The 13,921-nt window shown below is 42.8% G+C and overlaps 1 protein-coding gene across 2 annotated transcripts; it reads right to left on the minus strand.

Annotated features, from left to right (window-relative positions):
* Positions 1-850: 850 nt before the first annotated feature.
* Positions 851-13,700, minus strand: LOC136151738 (small ribosomal subunit protein eS4, X isoform-like). 2 transcript variants are annotated; one of them, XM_065913110.1, is made up of 3 exons: positions 13,470-13,699; positions 5,268-5,328; positions 851-1,758 (listed from the first exon to the last, which is right to left on the minus strand). In XM_065913110.1, the coding sequence occupies exon 3, from the start codon at positions 1,749-1,751 to the stop codon at positions 960-962; it is 792 nt and encodes a 263-aa protein (XP_065769182.1). In that variant the 5' UTR covers positions 1,752-1,758; positions 5,268-5,328; positions 13,470-13,699; the 3' UTR covers positions 851-959. The 2 variants fall into 2 exon arrangements, with proteins under 2 accessions (XP_065769182.1, XP_065769183.1); XM_065913111.1 differs by lacking the exon at positions 5,268-5,328 and having other exon boundaries at positions 13,470-13,700.
* Between the last annotated feature and the right edge of the window lie 221 nt (positions 13,701-13,921).

The following is a 13,921-nucleotide window of genomic DNA, read 5'->3' on the forward strand; positions in this document are numbered from 1 at the left end:
GTCTTCACTAGCCTCTCCCCCTTTGTCTTAACTCAAAGACCCTCTGCCTTAAAGATACCTACTGTCCAGCACTTATCAGAAGGACCCCCAAACCCCACCCACTCAGATCTGTCTCCAGATCCTTCCTGTCACCCTACTCTCCTTGCCCAACTGTTGAGTCAGGAAGTCAATGAATATTTAGCCTCTCTGGCCTAGAATTTCACTTGGTGAAATTCTCAAAGAGGCCCTCCAATGCTCTTCTCCTCTGTGAAGCCTGCCTTGACCAACATGCTCCAGCACCTTTCCCCTTTCCTCCACACCAGACATTTGGGTATTTAATCGTTTATTCCCTCAATGTATATTGAATGCTGGCTGCCTACCATCTGCTCTGCTAGGAGCTAGGGTTAAGGAGAGCAAAACCACACCCAGCTCCTCCCCCTCAGAGGCTGAGGGCCTGGTGGGCTCTTACACACCCCTTCCTCCGTGCTCTCTTCCCAGCCCCCACTCACTCTTGAGATCAGCTCCCAGGGACAGCACCTGTGTCTTACACATATTTCTCTCTCAACACACAGCAACTGTCTGTCATCCAGTAGCCTTCAATATATTACAGATTATGTATGCGTGGCCAGAAAGGAAAACTGGTTTATACCTGAGGCTGGTCCTAACTCTGTTATAGGGACAACAGAAGATGGAGAAAGTAACTAAGGCTAAACACTGGGTTAAATCACATGCTGGTGCTGCTAACCTACAGAGTACAATTTGGTCCTATCAAAATTAAAAAAAGGATTCACTTTTTGACTCACCAGTTCCACTTCTAGGAACTTATTCCACATATGGAGGCTCACACATTTGAAATGACATACACACAATGTTAGCAGTAGTATTATTGGCAGCAGACTGGAAACAACTTTATTTTTTTATGTGCTATTATCTTTAACTAAGTACAAAAACTCTTCTAATCATGTTACATAGAGAGCATTTTATCCACTGCTCTGTTTGGCTGCCAGCCTCTTGTCTCTCTCCTCAGCAATGGTAAGGCGAATACCCTTTCCACGGGGAAGAGAGATCCATGGCTTGTTGCCTTTGCCAATAACGAAGATGTTGGAGAGCCGAGTGGCAAAGCTGTTGCCGTTGGCATCTTTCACATGAACTACATCAAAGGAACCTGGGTGTCTCTCCCGGTTGGTGATCACGCCAATTCTTCCCAGGTTAGCACCACCAGTCACCATGCACAGGTTACCAGTGTCGAACTTGATGAAATCAGTAATCTTGCCGGTCTCCAGATCAATTTGAATGGTGTCATTCACCTTGATGAGGGGATCAGGATAACGGATGGTACGAGCATCGTGGGTCACCAGATGAGGGATTCCTTTTGTTCCCACAAAGATCTTTCTCACTTTGCACAACTTATACTTGGCTTCCTCAGGTGTAATACGATGAACAGCAAAGCGACCCTTGGTGTCATAGATCAAACGAAAATTCTCTCCAATCTTATCAATGCTGATGACATCCATAAAACCAGCAGGGTAGGTTACATCGGTGCGGACTTTGCCATCGATCTTAATGAAACGCTGCATGCAAATCTTCTTCACTTCATCTCCTGTTAGGGCATACTTAAGTCTGTTTCTTAGGAAAATGATTAGGGGGAGACATTCCCTCAGCTTGTGGGGACCGGTAGATGGACGAGGTGCAAACACGCCGGTCAGCTTATCCAGCATCCAGTGCTTTGGAGCTGCTACGCGCTTCAGGTGCTTCTTGGGACCCCGAGCCATAGCTGCACTGCGCACAAAGAGAGAGAAAATAACCTGAATATTCATCAACGGGGCCTAATTTCTACAAAATATTTTTTTTAAAACTGAGGTACAGTTGATATACAATATTATGTAAGTTTCAGGTGCACAATACAGTAGCTCACAATTTTTATTTCTATTTTATATTCTATCTATAGTTACAAAATATTGTCTATAAAAAATATTGGCTATATTCTCTGTTTTACTATACACACTTGTCGCTTACTTACATTATATACATATAGTTTGTACTCATACCCCTATCTTGCCTCTCCCCTCATGGGACCTAGTTTGATACACTACGCTATCCTACATAAAGCAGAATCCTATGTGGTATATAAAAAAAAAATGAGGAAGCTCTGTCTGAATAGGAAAAACTCTAAGATATATTGTTGAGTTTTAGAAGGTGAGTGTGCATAGTTCATTATGTTTTATATAATAAATGGAAAGATGGGGAAAGAACATATTTAAGTACAATGTATTTTAGATATGCACAGAGGGGTTCTTCAGGAGGGTCCGCAAGGAACAGGTTGCAGTGGGTGCTGCGGAAGGAAAAACAGCCAAATGAAAAATAAGTGGGGGAAAAACTTTTCCATAGTATCCTGATTTTTAAAATACTGTACTATATAAATGTGTAATGTATTAAAAATTAAGACAAAAATGAAGTCAATGATAAAGACTATGAGGCAACATGCAGAAATGAGATTAAGATAGGTGGGAAAAAAGAAAAAAACCTGTATTCAGTAGGATCACAACTATGTAAAAAAACCCATGTTAAGGTTTCCCTGGTGATCTACTGGCTATGAATTCACCTGCCAATTCAAGGGACATGGGTTCGATCCCTGGTCCAGAAGATTCCCACAAGCTTTGGAGCAGCTAGGCCCATGCGCCCCAACTACTGAGCCCCCAAGCTGCAACTACTGAAAGCCCACGCACCTAGAGCCTGTGCTCTACAATAAGAGATGCCACCGCAATGAGGCTCGATTATTGCAGCGAAGAATAGCCTCTGTTTGCCGCAACTAGAGAAAGTCCGTATACAGCAATGAAGACCAAGTACAGCCAAAAACAAACAAGCAAAAACAAATAAATCTTTTTTAAAAATGCATGTTAAAATTTCCATACGTGGAAGGGACATTCTGGGTAGTTTTTTATTTCCTTTTTTTTTGCTAATTTTTCCCATAAATTTCTATAAACATTAGAAAAAAATTAGTAACAGAAACAACATATATACTAACAGAATGGAATATTCAGTACAGTTGCAATTATGAAGAAAAGGCATTGAAAAAGACTGGAAGAAGGGATTTCCTTTGTGATCCAGAGGTTAAGACTGCTTTGCCAATGCAGGCTGTGGGGAATGGATCCCTGGTTGGGGAACTAAGATCCCACATGCCATGTGGTGCAGCTAAGATTTTTTTTTTTTTTTAGTGTCTCTTTCTGGGACTTCCCTGATGGCCCAGTGACTAACATTCCACACTCCCAAAGCAGGGGGCCTGGGTTCAATCCCTGGTCAGGGAACTTGATCCCACACACAGCAACTAAAAGTCCAAATACCGCAACCAAAGATACTGCAGGCTGCAATTAAGACCACGTGCAGCCAAATAAATGAATAAATCTTAAAAAAAAGTAGGCACAGTGTTCACAGTGGTTGTCTCTGCATGTGAGATATTAGGTAGTGTTTAAAATATAACAATATTTTGGATTACTTTCATGATGGATGGATGGAAGGAAGGTAGAAAGGAAGGTAAGCTAGGGAGAGAGAATTCTTCAAAATAACAGTTGTGTTAGGGTAGTAAGGTTATGGATTATTTTTGTTGCTTTGTTCAGCTTTCCAAACATTCCATTATTTGGTTTTGTTGTTATATTAGTGGGAATAAAACGCTCACTGCAGCAGAGTAGGATTCTACTCCCTGAAGTCCTGGTTATTTGCACTGAAGATTGCTACTGGTGACACTGCTGAGGAGAAAGGGTGAAACATCAGAGACCTGAAGTCCTTAAACTGACTTAGTTGGCAAACATTTTTGAAGCCCTGACTGCTAGGCTTGCTGTTGGACAGTAAAGCATTTTAAGCAAGTATGTATGCTTCATGCAGAGATGGAAAAAGAATCCTTAAGGAGGTCTGAGCAGAAAAGCCTTGTAAGATCAGGCCTTGTAGGCAGTGATCAACTTTGTCAATGGACAAAATTAGGCCTGCCCAAGCAGGGAGTGTAGGATTCACCCATCTAAACACCTCCATTCCAGGACTCAGTGCCCCACTCTTCCCTTGCTGGCTGCAGCCATGCATGGTCTCTCTGATAGCTCTACCACCTTTATACCAAACCCTGGGGCTGATTATCAAAGCTATGGTTATTACCTATGATTATTAGTCAAAGCTATGATTTTTCCAGTAGTCATGTATGGATGTCAGAGTTGGACTATAAAGAAAGCTGAGCACCGAAGAATTGATGCTTCTGAACTGTGGTGTTGGAGAAGACTCTTGAGAGTCCCTTGGACTGCAAGGAGATCCAACCAGTCCATCCTAAAGGAGATCAGTCCTGGGTGTTCATTGGAAGGACTGATGCTGAAGCTGAAACTCCAATACTTTGGCCACCTCATGAGCAGAGTTGACTCATTGGAAAAGACCCTGATGCTGGGAGAGATTGAGGGCAGGAGAAGGGGATGACAGAGGATGAGATGGCTGGATGCCATCACCAACTCGATGGACATGAGTTTGAGTAAATTCTGGGAGTCGGTGATGGACAGGGAGGCCCGGCATGCTGCAGTCCATAGGGTTGCAAAGAGTCCGACACGACTGAGCGACTGAACTGAACTGAAGGGTTGAACTCTCCCTAGTCCTCACCTATCTTGCCATGATGAGCATATGTCCACTCATGATCTTCTTGGAGGAAGGACACTGTTTAGTATTACAAAGCAAACAGCTCAAGAAAGGTTTTGTTCATCCAAACTCAAAGAGACCTGGGTTCTGATTCTGCTATTGACCACCTATGAGACCTTGGACAAGTAACTCCACCTTTATGAGCCTCAGTTTCATCTGTAAAATGGGGAAAATCCCAATAATAATGAATATTTGCCCTGACCACCTCCCAGAGTTTTGGTGAGGATCAGGTGATATGGTGTATATAAATAGCACTCTAGGATTTCCCTGTTGGTCTAGTGGTTAAGAATCCGCCTGCCAGTGCAGGTGACACAGGTTTAATCCCTGGTATGGGAAGATCCCACTTGCCACAGGGCAACTAAGCCCATGTGCAACTACCGAGCCCACACGCCCTAGAGCCCATGCTCAGCAACAAGAAGCCATCACAGTGAGAAGTCCCCAAACTGCAATGAAGACCTAGTGCAGCCAAAAATAAATAATTTTTTTAAAAAAATCACTTTAAATGTATAAAGGATATCCAGCTGATTGATACACAAATTGTAGTATATCAAATACAATGGAATACTATTTAATCATTATGCTAAGTGAAAGAAGCCACAGGCCACATATAATACGATTCCACTTACATGAAATATCCAGAACAGGCAAATCCACAAAGACAGAAGGCAGATTAGTGGTTGCTGGTACCTGGGGGTTAGGAACAAACGGAGAGTGACTATGTAATAGGTACAGGGTTTCTTTTGAGGTGAGGAAACTCAGGAACTAGATAGTGGTGTTGGTTGCACAACATTGTTGAGTGTACTACACGCCGTTGAGTTGCATACTTTAAATGGTTAAAATGATTTTATTCTTACAATTCTTTACTACAATTTTTAAAACAGTATAAATGATGGTTAAAATCTGAGTTTATTATAATTATTTCTACAATTAATAATCAAAGGCATTAGATATTTAGAATTTCAGAATTCTTCATCTGCTAGGGCAGTGACCAGAAAAAAGGAGGAAATCCCTCTCAGAAAGACAGAGCCCCAGGGACATGAACCCTTGGCCCAGGAGAAGTGTGACCACTGGAGAAAACCAGAATGCCAAGGCCAGGGAAGCACACTGACCTCTTCTCTTATAACCATCTGTGTGGACCCACCGTTTATTGGCTATGTGATTCCTCCAGGAACATTTAATTCCCAGCCTCTTGCTCCCAAACTCTTTCCCAGAAGACTAGAAGAGCATGTTCTGGTTCTTGCCCTGAACTTCTCAGACCTAAAGGGGCCTTAACCTGGCTTAGCTCCTGGGCGACCCCAGACCCATAAAAGCTGGGTTTCAAAGCTGAAGAAACTCTTGAAGACTTCTTGATAACGATGGTATGATGTTTTGATGACAAAGTTGTGACATCATTGAGAGCAGCAATTCATTCATAGGACACTCAGATGTACAAAGACATTATTTTTCTTCCCCTCACTTAATTTGTCTCATGAGTCCACATCTCATAGAGAGGGAACTGGGGACAACTTGTCAATTAGGCATCTTGGTCTGCCTCCATTTCAACTGCACCTAACAAATATTCAGTCACCTCATTAAAATGACCGTTTCTCCCTTCTCCTCCTCCCAGGTACCTTGGGGAAGGATTAGTTCTCAGTCTTGCAATCTACTGCTTCCCCAGTCCCTCTCCTTCTCACAACGAACCAGGGCTTCTCCTCTCTGCCAAGGTTTCCTAAACTTGGACAGAGTAACTCGGCACCGGCTTAAATAAACATCCCTTCAGAGACTCCTACCCTTGGAGATTCCTACCCATCAAGTAATTTGGGATGTGACCCAGGAATCAGTCTTGTTCTCGCTCTCAAAATTATAGAAATACTGCTCTGTGCCATATACTAAGTTCTCTGCAGCCTGGATTATAGTAACCTCCTTAATGATCAAGTCCTCCAGGCTGACATAAAGGAATGGGAGCTTAAAACACTTATAAACTGCCTTACAAGGAGGCCCCCACCATCATCAAAAAAGGGAACTTGTCACTTGTTAATTGAAGGAGAGCAATGACTTTTTTGTACAAAACTGTATCTGCTCCTCTTTTGACACTCCAGAAATCTATTGATTCTGGCCTGGGGAGTCTCAGGTGTCAACATGATTAATAGAGCTATGGTTTCAAAAATATATTTTAAAATCCTTGATGAGGATTTTTATATCTAACATTCATCAAGAACTTACTATGTACAAGGTGTTGTGCTGCATGCACTCATGGTTTATCTTCTTCAATCTTCAGAACAATCTTATACTGTAACTATCCCCAGTTTACAGATAAGGAAACGTGTATAGAGGTTAAACAACTTACTCAGGGTCACACTGCTAATAGTGGAAGAGACAGGATTTGAACTAATGTTTGGGTAATTCTGAGGGTTCTTTTTAATCACTAAGATACTCCTTTCCTACTCGAGTTTGACGCCTCTTGGAAACTGGTCCAATCATCCTATTTTACATGTGTGGAGGTTCAGGATGAGACAGGCAAAGTGACTCGCCCAAGGACACAGTGCTAGGCAGCAGCAAGGCTGGGAATGGACTTCAGACCTGGAACTCCTGATCCAGAGCCCCTCCCCTCAGGCTCCATGCCTCTGTGCGGGCATTGGACGTGCAACACACATAGTTCAGTAATTGCCATTGTACAGTGTTGAACCATCTGAGAGTGAGAGTCTTCAGGGAGCTGAGATTGGCCTGATAGTTTCATAATTTCTCTATGTTCTTAAAACGAGAGGGGCCTAACCAAGAGCTTCAATGCTATTGCGCCGTGCATTTTCTATTCACTGATTTCTAATGTTCACATCTATTGGTTATGTCTCCAAATCAGCTACAGTCTTTCTGTTCTTTAGATTTCCAGGAATCTGGTGCATTTTCTATTCACTGATTTCTAATGTTCACATCTATTGGTTATGTCTCCAAACCAGCTACAGTCTTTCTGTTCTTTAGATTTCCAGGAATCTGGTGATTTTTAGAAAAAGGTGTCGTTGGTGGCCCCATCAGGGTAGCTTTGGACCCATAAAGGCTTGTTTCACCTCTGCAAGGTGTAAAGCCCTGAGGCAGGGAACTCCTTTGAGGTTGGGAGTAACTGGAGTGTAACTAGAGTAACTCTAGTAACTCTACTAGAGTAACTCTAGCCACAGGATCTTTGTCCCAGCACATTTCATAACCTGGAAGGGGAGCTCTGACTTCCAAGTGGAGGAAGAAAGGGAGTTCACACTTCGTGAGTGGCTGTGATGAGGCCCAAGTTAAGTAATTCCCATCCTTGCCCTGCAAGGCAGTGCTATTATTCTCACTTTACAGATGAAGAAATCAAGGCTCCAAGACATTTGCCTGAGGTCTCACAGCTTTTATATTAGTTGACCTAGAACTTGAACTGAGTCTATTGTACTCTGGGGTCTCTGTGTAGGACACCATGGACCCATCTAGGGTGAAATGACACCTGCAGATGTTATCAGGGCCTGCTAGTCTCACCATCTGCTGCCAGACATAATTCTTCTTCATCCTCCCTCATTCCTGATCCTCCTCTGGGCTGCCAGTTCCTGATTATGTACTACTCTCATCTGCCCATGCTTATACCCATCTCAGATTTCATTTTCTGGCTGGGTGTTAACAGCCTTAATGAGGAGCTGCTCTAGAGAGGTCACTACATGCCTACCCACACTTTCTGGGGGACTCCTTAGCTCAAAACTGCAACTGTCTTCCCTGAGATGGACACCTGACCAAAGCTAGTTCAGGTGTAATTAATCCAGATGCTTGTCCTTTGTAGGACCTTACTTAGCAAAGAAGAGCTGTTTTAATCAGATTTTTTTAAAGAAATGGAAACTGGGCACTGAATCAGTAACAGCACTTGAATTATGAAGACTGAGATTAGGAAGGGGACTATGAAGTGGGGAAAGGTTATGATGAACCACTTCTGAAATGAGAATATATAATGAGAAAAGAATATAGTATATGTGCAGAGAGTGGTAGAAGTTACAAACTTATATCATATGTCTGTATAAATAAAATCTATATTTGTTTATATATTATGTATACATATATTTTACATATGTAAAAACAGCTGCAGTTTCCATGCTGTATAGCAGTTTCTGTTCTTGGGTTCCTGTAAGCCCCTGTGTCCCTTCCTGAAGGGACATTAAATCCTCCTTTCCTGAAGTAAACTGAATGGATTCTTTTTTCCTTCCTTGAAACCAAAGAAGTTTTGTTTAGAGCAGGAACAAACTTAAAATAATTTACAAGGTTTGAACTTCCTCAAAATTGGCAAAGGACACCTCTGTGTTAAGAGCTCCCAAGTGGCTCCAACCAAGCCACATGGAACAACTTTTAAGCTGTGAGTAAAAGTAGCCACATAATTTTCCAGTTATATATTGCTGTGAATGATACCATCCCAAACTTAGAGCTTAAAACCATCACTCTTAAAAACAAAACAAAAACAAAAAACAAAAAAACCCATCACTCTTTGGCTTATTAAATTCATAATTTGGATTATTTGCAGGATCGGCAAGGACAGCTTGTTTCTCCTCCACCTGGTCTCAACTAGGGTGGCTTGAAGGCTAGGGCTGGACTCACCTGAAAGATCACTTGCTCACTCACTCATTTATCCACAAGGCTGGAGATTAGTGCTGGCTGCTGAATGGAGCCTCAGCTGGGGTTCTATCAGACACCTACATGGGGGCTTTCCCTGTCATTTCTCCCCGTCCTTGTAGCATAGTGATTAGGTTCCAAGAACAAGCATTCTGAGAGGTGGAAGTTGTATCATCTTTTTATAACCTTGGAAGTTACATAGCACCATGGGCACACTCAGATTCAAGAGGGGAAAGCCTACATGACGTCAACATTACATAGTGAGAAGAATGTGCTGGATGTACTGTACCATGGTGCTCATTTTCAGAAAATAAAATCTGTCAGATATAGCTAATATATTAGGAGGATGGAGAAAGCCTGTAACCCATATTCAGACAAATGCACATTAAATCAGCAACAGATTAAGAGTTTCAATAAAACTGCTGCTGCAGTGAGACAGGATTATAATAAGCAGAAAGAAGTATCAAATACAGCATGTGGAAACATTTAATATTGGTGCAAACAGCTTAGAAGACCTCAGTAACCCCTGGGAGTCTCACTACCTAAAAGCACACTAATGCTGAACTCACCAGTTAAGAAGGGAGGGAGATGGGGTGATATACTTTGGAATGATTTATATCAGAAATCATTTAAATGTTTTGGTTTTTAAGTGGATAACTTCAGTAACAGATTAACTTTCTTCTGGGATGTCAGATAAATATCACTACAGTATCCTATAATTATTTTATGCTTTATCTTTCAATAAGAGCGATCTACCTTATAATTCTTTTGGAGACACTCCATTATCTCCTAGCCTTTACTGCTGTGCAAGATAAGCCCACTGTTACTCTACAGTTCCTTTTTAGGTCATCTGTTTTACTTCCCTGGTTGCATTTAGGATAGGATTTTTTGTCTTTGGTGTACTGTATTTGCTTTTACAAATAGAGTATTTTATTTATGTTTACCTGTGGAATTACAAAAATTCTGCTCAGTTAAATATTGTTCTCCAATCTGATGATACATGCTGCATAATAAAGAATTTATCTGGTCTTTGTCCCAGGTTCTGGGGAGGGAGCTTCTGAACCCTTCCTGATTTTCCTGAGAGAGAGGGTGTCTCTGTTAACCATGGTGGGGCTCTCAGATTACACCTGAATTTATGTTAATGAGTTACTCAGGATGGGGGCTGGTTATATCAGAAAGACCAATAATGTGATTAAAGGATTGGGGATTTGAGTCACTTGATATTAGCCCAGCTTCCTCCAGGAAGAGGAGGGTGGCTGGAGACTGAGTTCAGTCAATCATGCACATATAATGAAATCCCAATAAAACTCTGGACACTCAAAAGTTTGGTTAAGTCTTCTGGCTGATGAATATATCAGTGTCCTGTGAAGGTGACACATCCAGATTCCTCAGGGAGGGGGCCTGGGAGGGATGGGAGGGGGTTTAGAACTCTCCCAGACCTTCTCCTGTATGTCTCTTTATTTGTGGCTGATTTTGACTTGTATCCTGTGTAACAAAACTAATCATAAAGCCTAGCACTTTCCCAAGTTTTATAAATCATCTTAGCAAATTAAGAAACCTGAAAAGGTCATGGGAACCCCTAAATTTGTAAGTCAGAAGCAAGCAGGGCCTGAGAACCCTTGAACCTGCAGCTGGTATAGGTGGAACAGGGCAGTCTTATTAGGGACTGTACCCTTAACCTATGGAGGCTGCACTAACTCTGGGTTACTGACAGAACTGCACCATAGTATTATACACAGATTTCTTCACTCTGGAGAAATTTCAGTTTTAGACACACATGCTCAGTGAGTACTACACAGGATTACTGAAAAACCTATAAAGATTCCCTATTACGTTTTGTTTCAAGAGGAGCAAACTGTGGTCCCTCTTTCTGACATCAAAGACATGCCACTAACTACAGGAGAAAAAAATGTCATACCTTTGATATCAAAATAAAACAGTATAAAATAGAAGTAGTGTAGTAGATGGCATTATTATTCCTTTAGTGTCAATTATTGGTGCTCTATCCACATTTCCTCAAATTTATTTTCAGGTTCTGTTCCCTCTCCTGACTTCTGTGTGACTTTGTTTCTAAGAGCCACGCACCTGTGATTCTTTCTGAAGGACTGGTCCAGGGCTACTGGAACTGCTTCATCCATATTCAGAAAGCAAAAAGTGCTCTTAGAGCAGTCCTTAACCGATGACTCACAGCTGTGGAAATATGAAAGTCCAGGTCTCTTGCTTTGAGTTGGGATAAACTCTGAGGTATAATTTATACCCAGAACCCCCTTTGGAGAAGGCTCAGCCCAGGACTTGGCCTGAAATTATACCCTTACTTAGCTTTGCCTCCTTCCCTGTCCGGCTCCTCCACTCCTTTTCTGGATTCTCCTAGGAACACTTCCTTAATAGAGCACTCTAATCCTTGACTCAGGGTCTGCTTCTGGGAACCTAACCTAAAACAGTTCCCAGTTATTCACTACCCAGAAGGCTGCCATGTGATTTGCAGTGCTTAGGGAGAGGGGGATTCTATTTCTTAGCCCTCCTGAGTCAAGCTTGGCCACGTGACATGCTTTGACCAATAAAAAGTGACGAGAAGTATGCCACATATTACTTGAATCTTAAGAATCACTGCATGGTGCTAGAATTGTTTTTTTTCCTCTGGGGCCAAGACAGGAGCTGCTCCTTCAGCCTGGGTTCCAGAGTAAGATGTGTGAAGCAGAATCACATCTGACAAATAGGCAACATGTAAAAATGTGAGCAAGTATAAACCATCTTTATTGTAAAACACTGAAATTTGGGGGTTATTACTGCAGCATAACCTAACCTATATAATACAGACAGTGTAGTTAAAAGCATGTTTTCTTGAGTTAAGATAGCTTGAGGTCAAAGCCAAACTCTGCCACTTACTATCTGTATAACCTCAGCCAAGTTACTCAGTCTCTCTAAGCCTCAGTTTCTCCATCTGTAAAACAGGGATAGCAATGATGTCTATGTCATAAGGTTGCTGTGGCGATCAAATGAGTTAACACATATAAAGTACTTCAAATAGTGCTGATAAATGCTTAACACTAACTAAAGTAAACTATTATGAACTGTGACAGCACATCCCCAAGTTTTCAATGTTTTCTCCCACGACCACTCAACTTGTTGGTTGCTTTCCTCAGTCTCAGTTTCTGTTTGGGGATTTATGTGGTTCTGAACTGATTTCACCTGGCCTAAGATATATCAAACAACCAATAGCATTCTGCTAAACTGGATCCCAGGAGGGCAAGGAGGGAAGCCAGTTTCCATGGTGTAAATATTCCCTCCATGGCCAATTTCAAGCTACCAATGGTTTAACAACTCTCTTGCAAAATCCTTGAATATTTAACAATCACCTGGAGAGCCAGCTCCAGCACACCATATGTCACTCCTCTAGCCATAATAGGTAAGTATAAGTTCCTCCAATCTGTGAAAATCACAGGGTTTCTGAAACTCAAGTCAAACGTAAATAATTCCCCTGCATTTTACAAAATATAAAAGAGCTTTCCAAGAATTTCTTGGTTGTCCAGTCGTTAGGATACCCTGCTTCCACTGCAGGCAGTGTGGGTTGGATCCCTGGTCTGGGAACTAAGATCCTGCACGACACACCCCTCCCCCCAGCCGCCCCCCCTCCCCCGCCAAAAAAAGCTTTCCAAAATACTTTACGTTGAACATATGAAATTGCCAACATTTAACTAGCTTTGATCTACATAAAAGGTAATTTCATATGATTCAGTCTAATAGATCAAATACACAGGAAAACATGGCAGAAGAAAGAGTAAGGAATGAAGGAGGATTGGAGGAGGAAGACGCCACCGGAAGCACGTCTGAAGAATGACCACGTGGAGCTTAAAAACTGATGTTAACTCTTCACTCCACAACGGGTATTAAACATAACTTTGGACAATTATCTTCTTCATTATTTAATTGCACACCCTCTGGGAAGTATCATATTATACCATACAAGCTCATCTAATATCTCCATTCTTCCAACTTCCGTATTCATTGCACTAATTCCCTTTCCATGATTCCCTCCCTTTCCAGCAAGTGCGAGAAATTCAGAAAGGTCTGAGGAGAGATTTCCGGTATCTTTCGACAGGTTTTGGGGGAAACTCACGCTATTCGGGGAGTTTCATTATGCCGTGGCCCTTTTTCTCGTCATAAATTCTCTCGCGGCAAGTTGGGGAGTCAGAGGCCTGAGCCGGGATGGCTCCTTGGAGCCTGAGGTAACTCACCTGTGCGGTGGGGATTAGAAGCTCCCTCAGAGGCTGGCCGTGACGCTTAAAGGAGAAAATAGACGTGCGGGGCACGGCGCTCGGCAGGAGCCGGCCGATAATACAAACTCCACGCGGCTTTCAAGGCCCAGCCCCCAGCAGGCGAGGAAAGAGACTGCTCCGCCACCGGCGCGCGCAACCGCCTCGCGCAACCGCCTCAGCCGCTTCCCCGAGGCCTGCGCGGTGGGCGTGGCCCCGCTTCCCAGAATGCCCCGCAGGCGGGTCCGGAAGTGCGGGCCCGGAAGTGTGAGTTCGACCCGGGCGAGGTCTGGCAATTCAACCCCATCCTCCTCCTCACTGCGGAGGTGGCCGCGGTGTGCCCTTGGCTTCCTGCCACCGTCCAACGCCCACCCCACACGAGCAACATCTACAGTGGACACTGCACAGCCGCCACCGATACACCTCCTCACACA

The sequence above is a fragment of the Muntiacus reevesi genome, chromosome 20, assembly GCF_963930625.1.
Source record: "Muntiacus reevesi chromosome 20, mMunRee1.1, whole genome shotgun sequence".
Lineage (NCBI taxonomy): Eukaryota > Metazoa > Chordata > Mammalia > Artiodactyla > Cervidae > Muntiacus > Muntiacus reevesi.

Coding starts and splice junctions, on each gene's coding strand:
- LOC136151738 (XM_065913111.1), bottom strand. CDS start 1,751: ATGGCTCGGGGTCCCAAGAAGCACCTGAAGCGCGTAGCAGCTCCAAAG.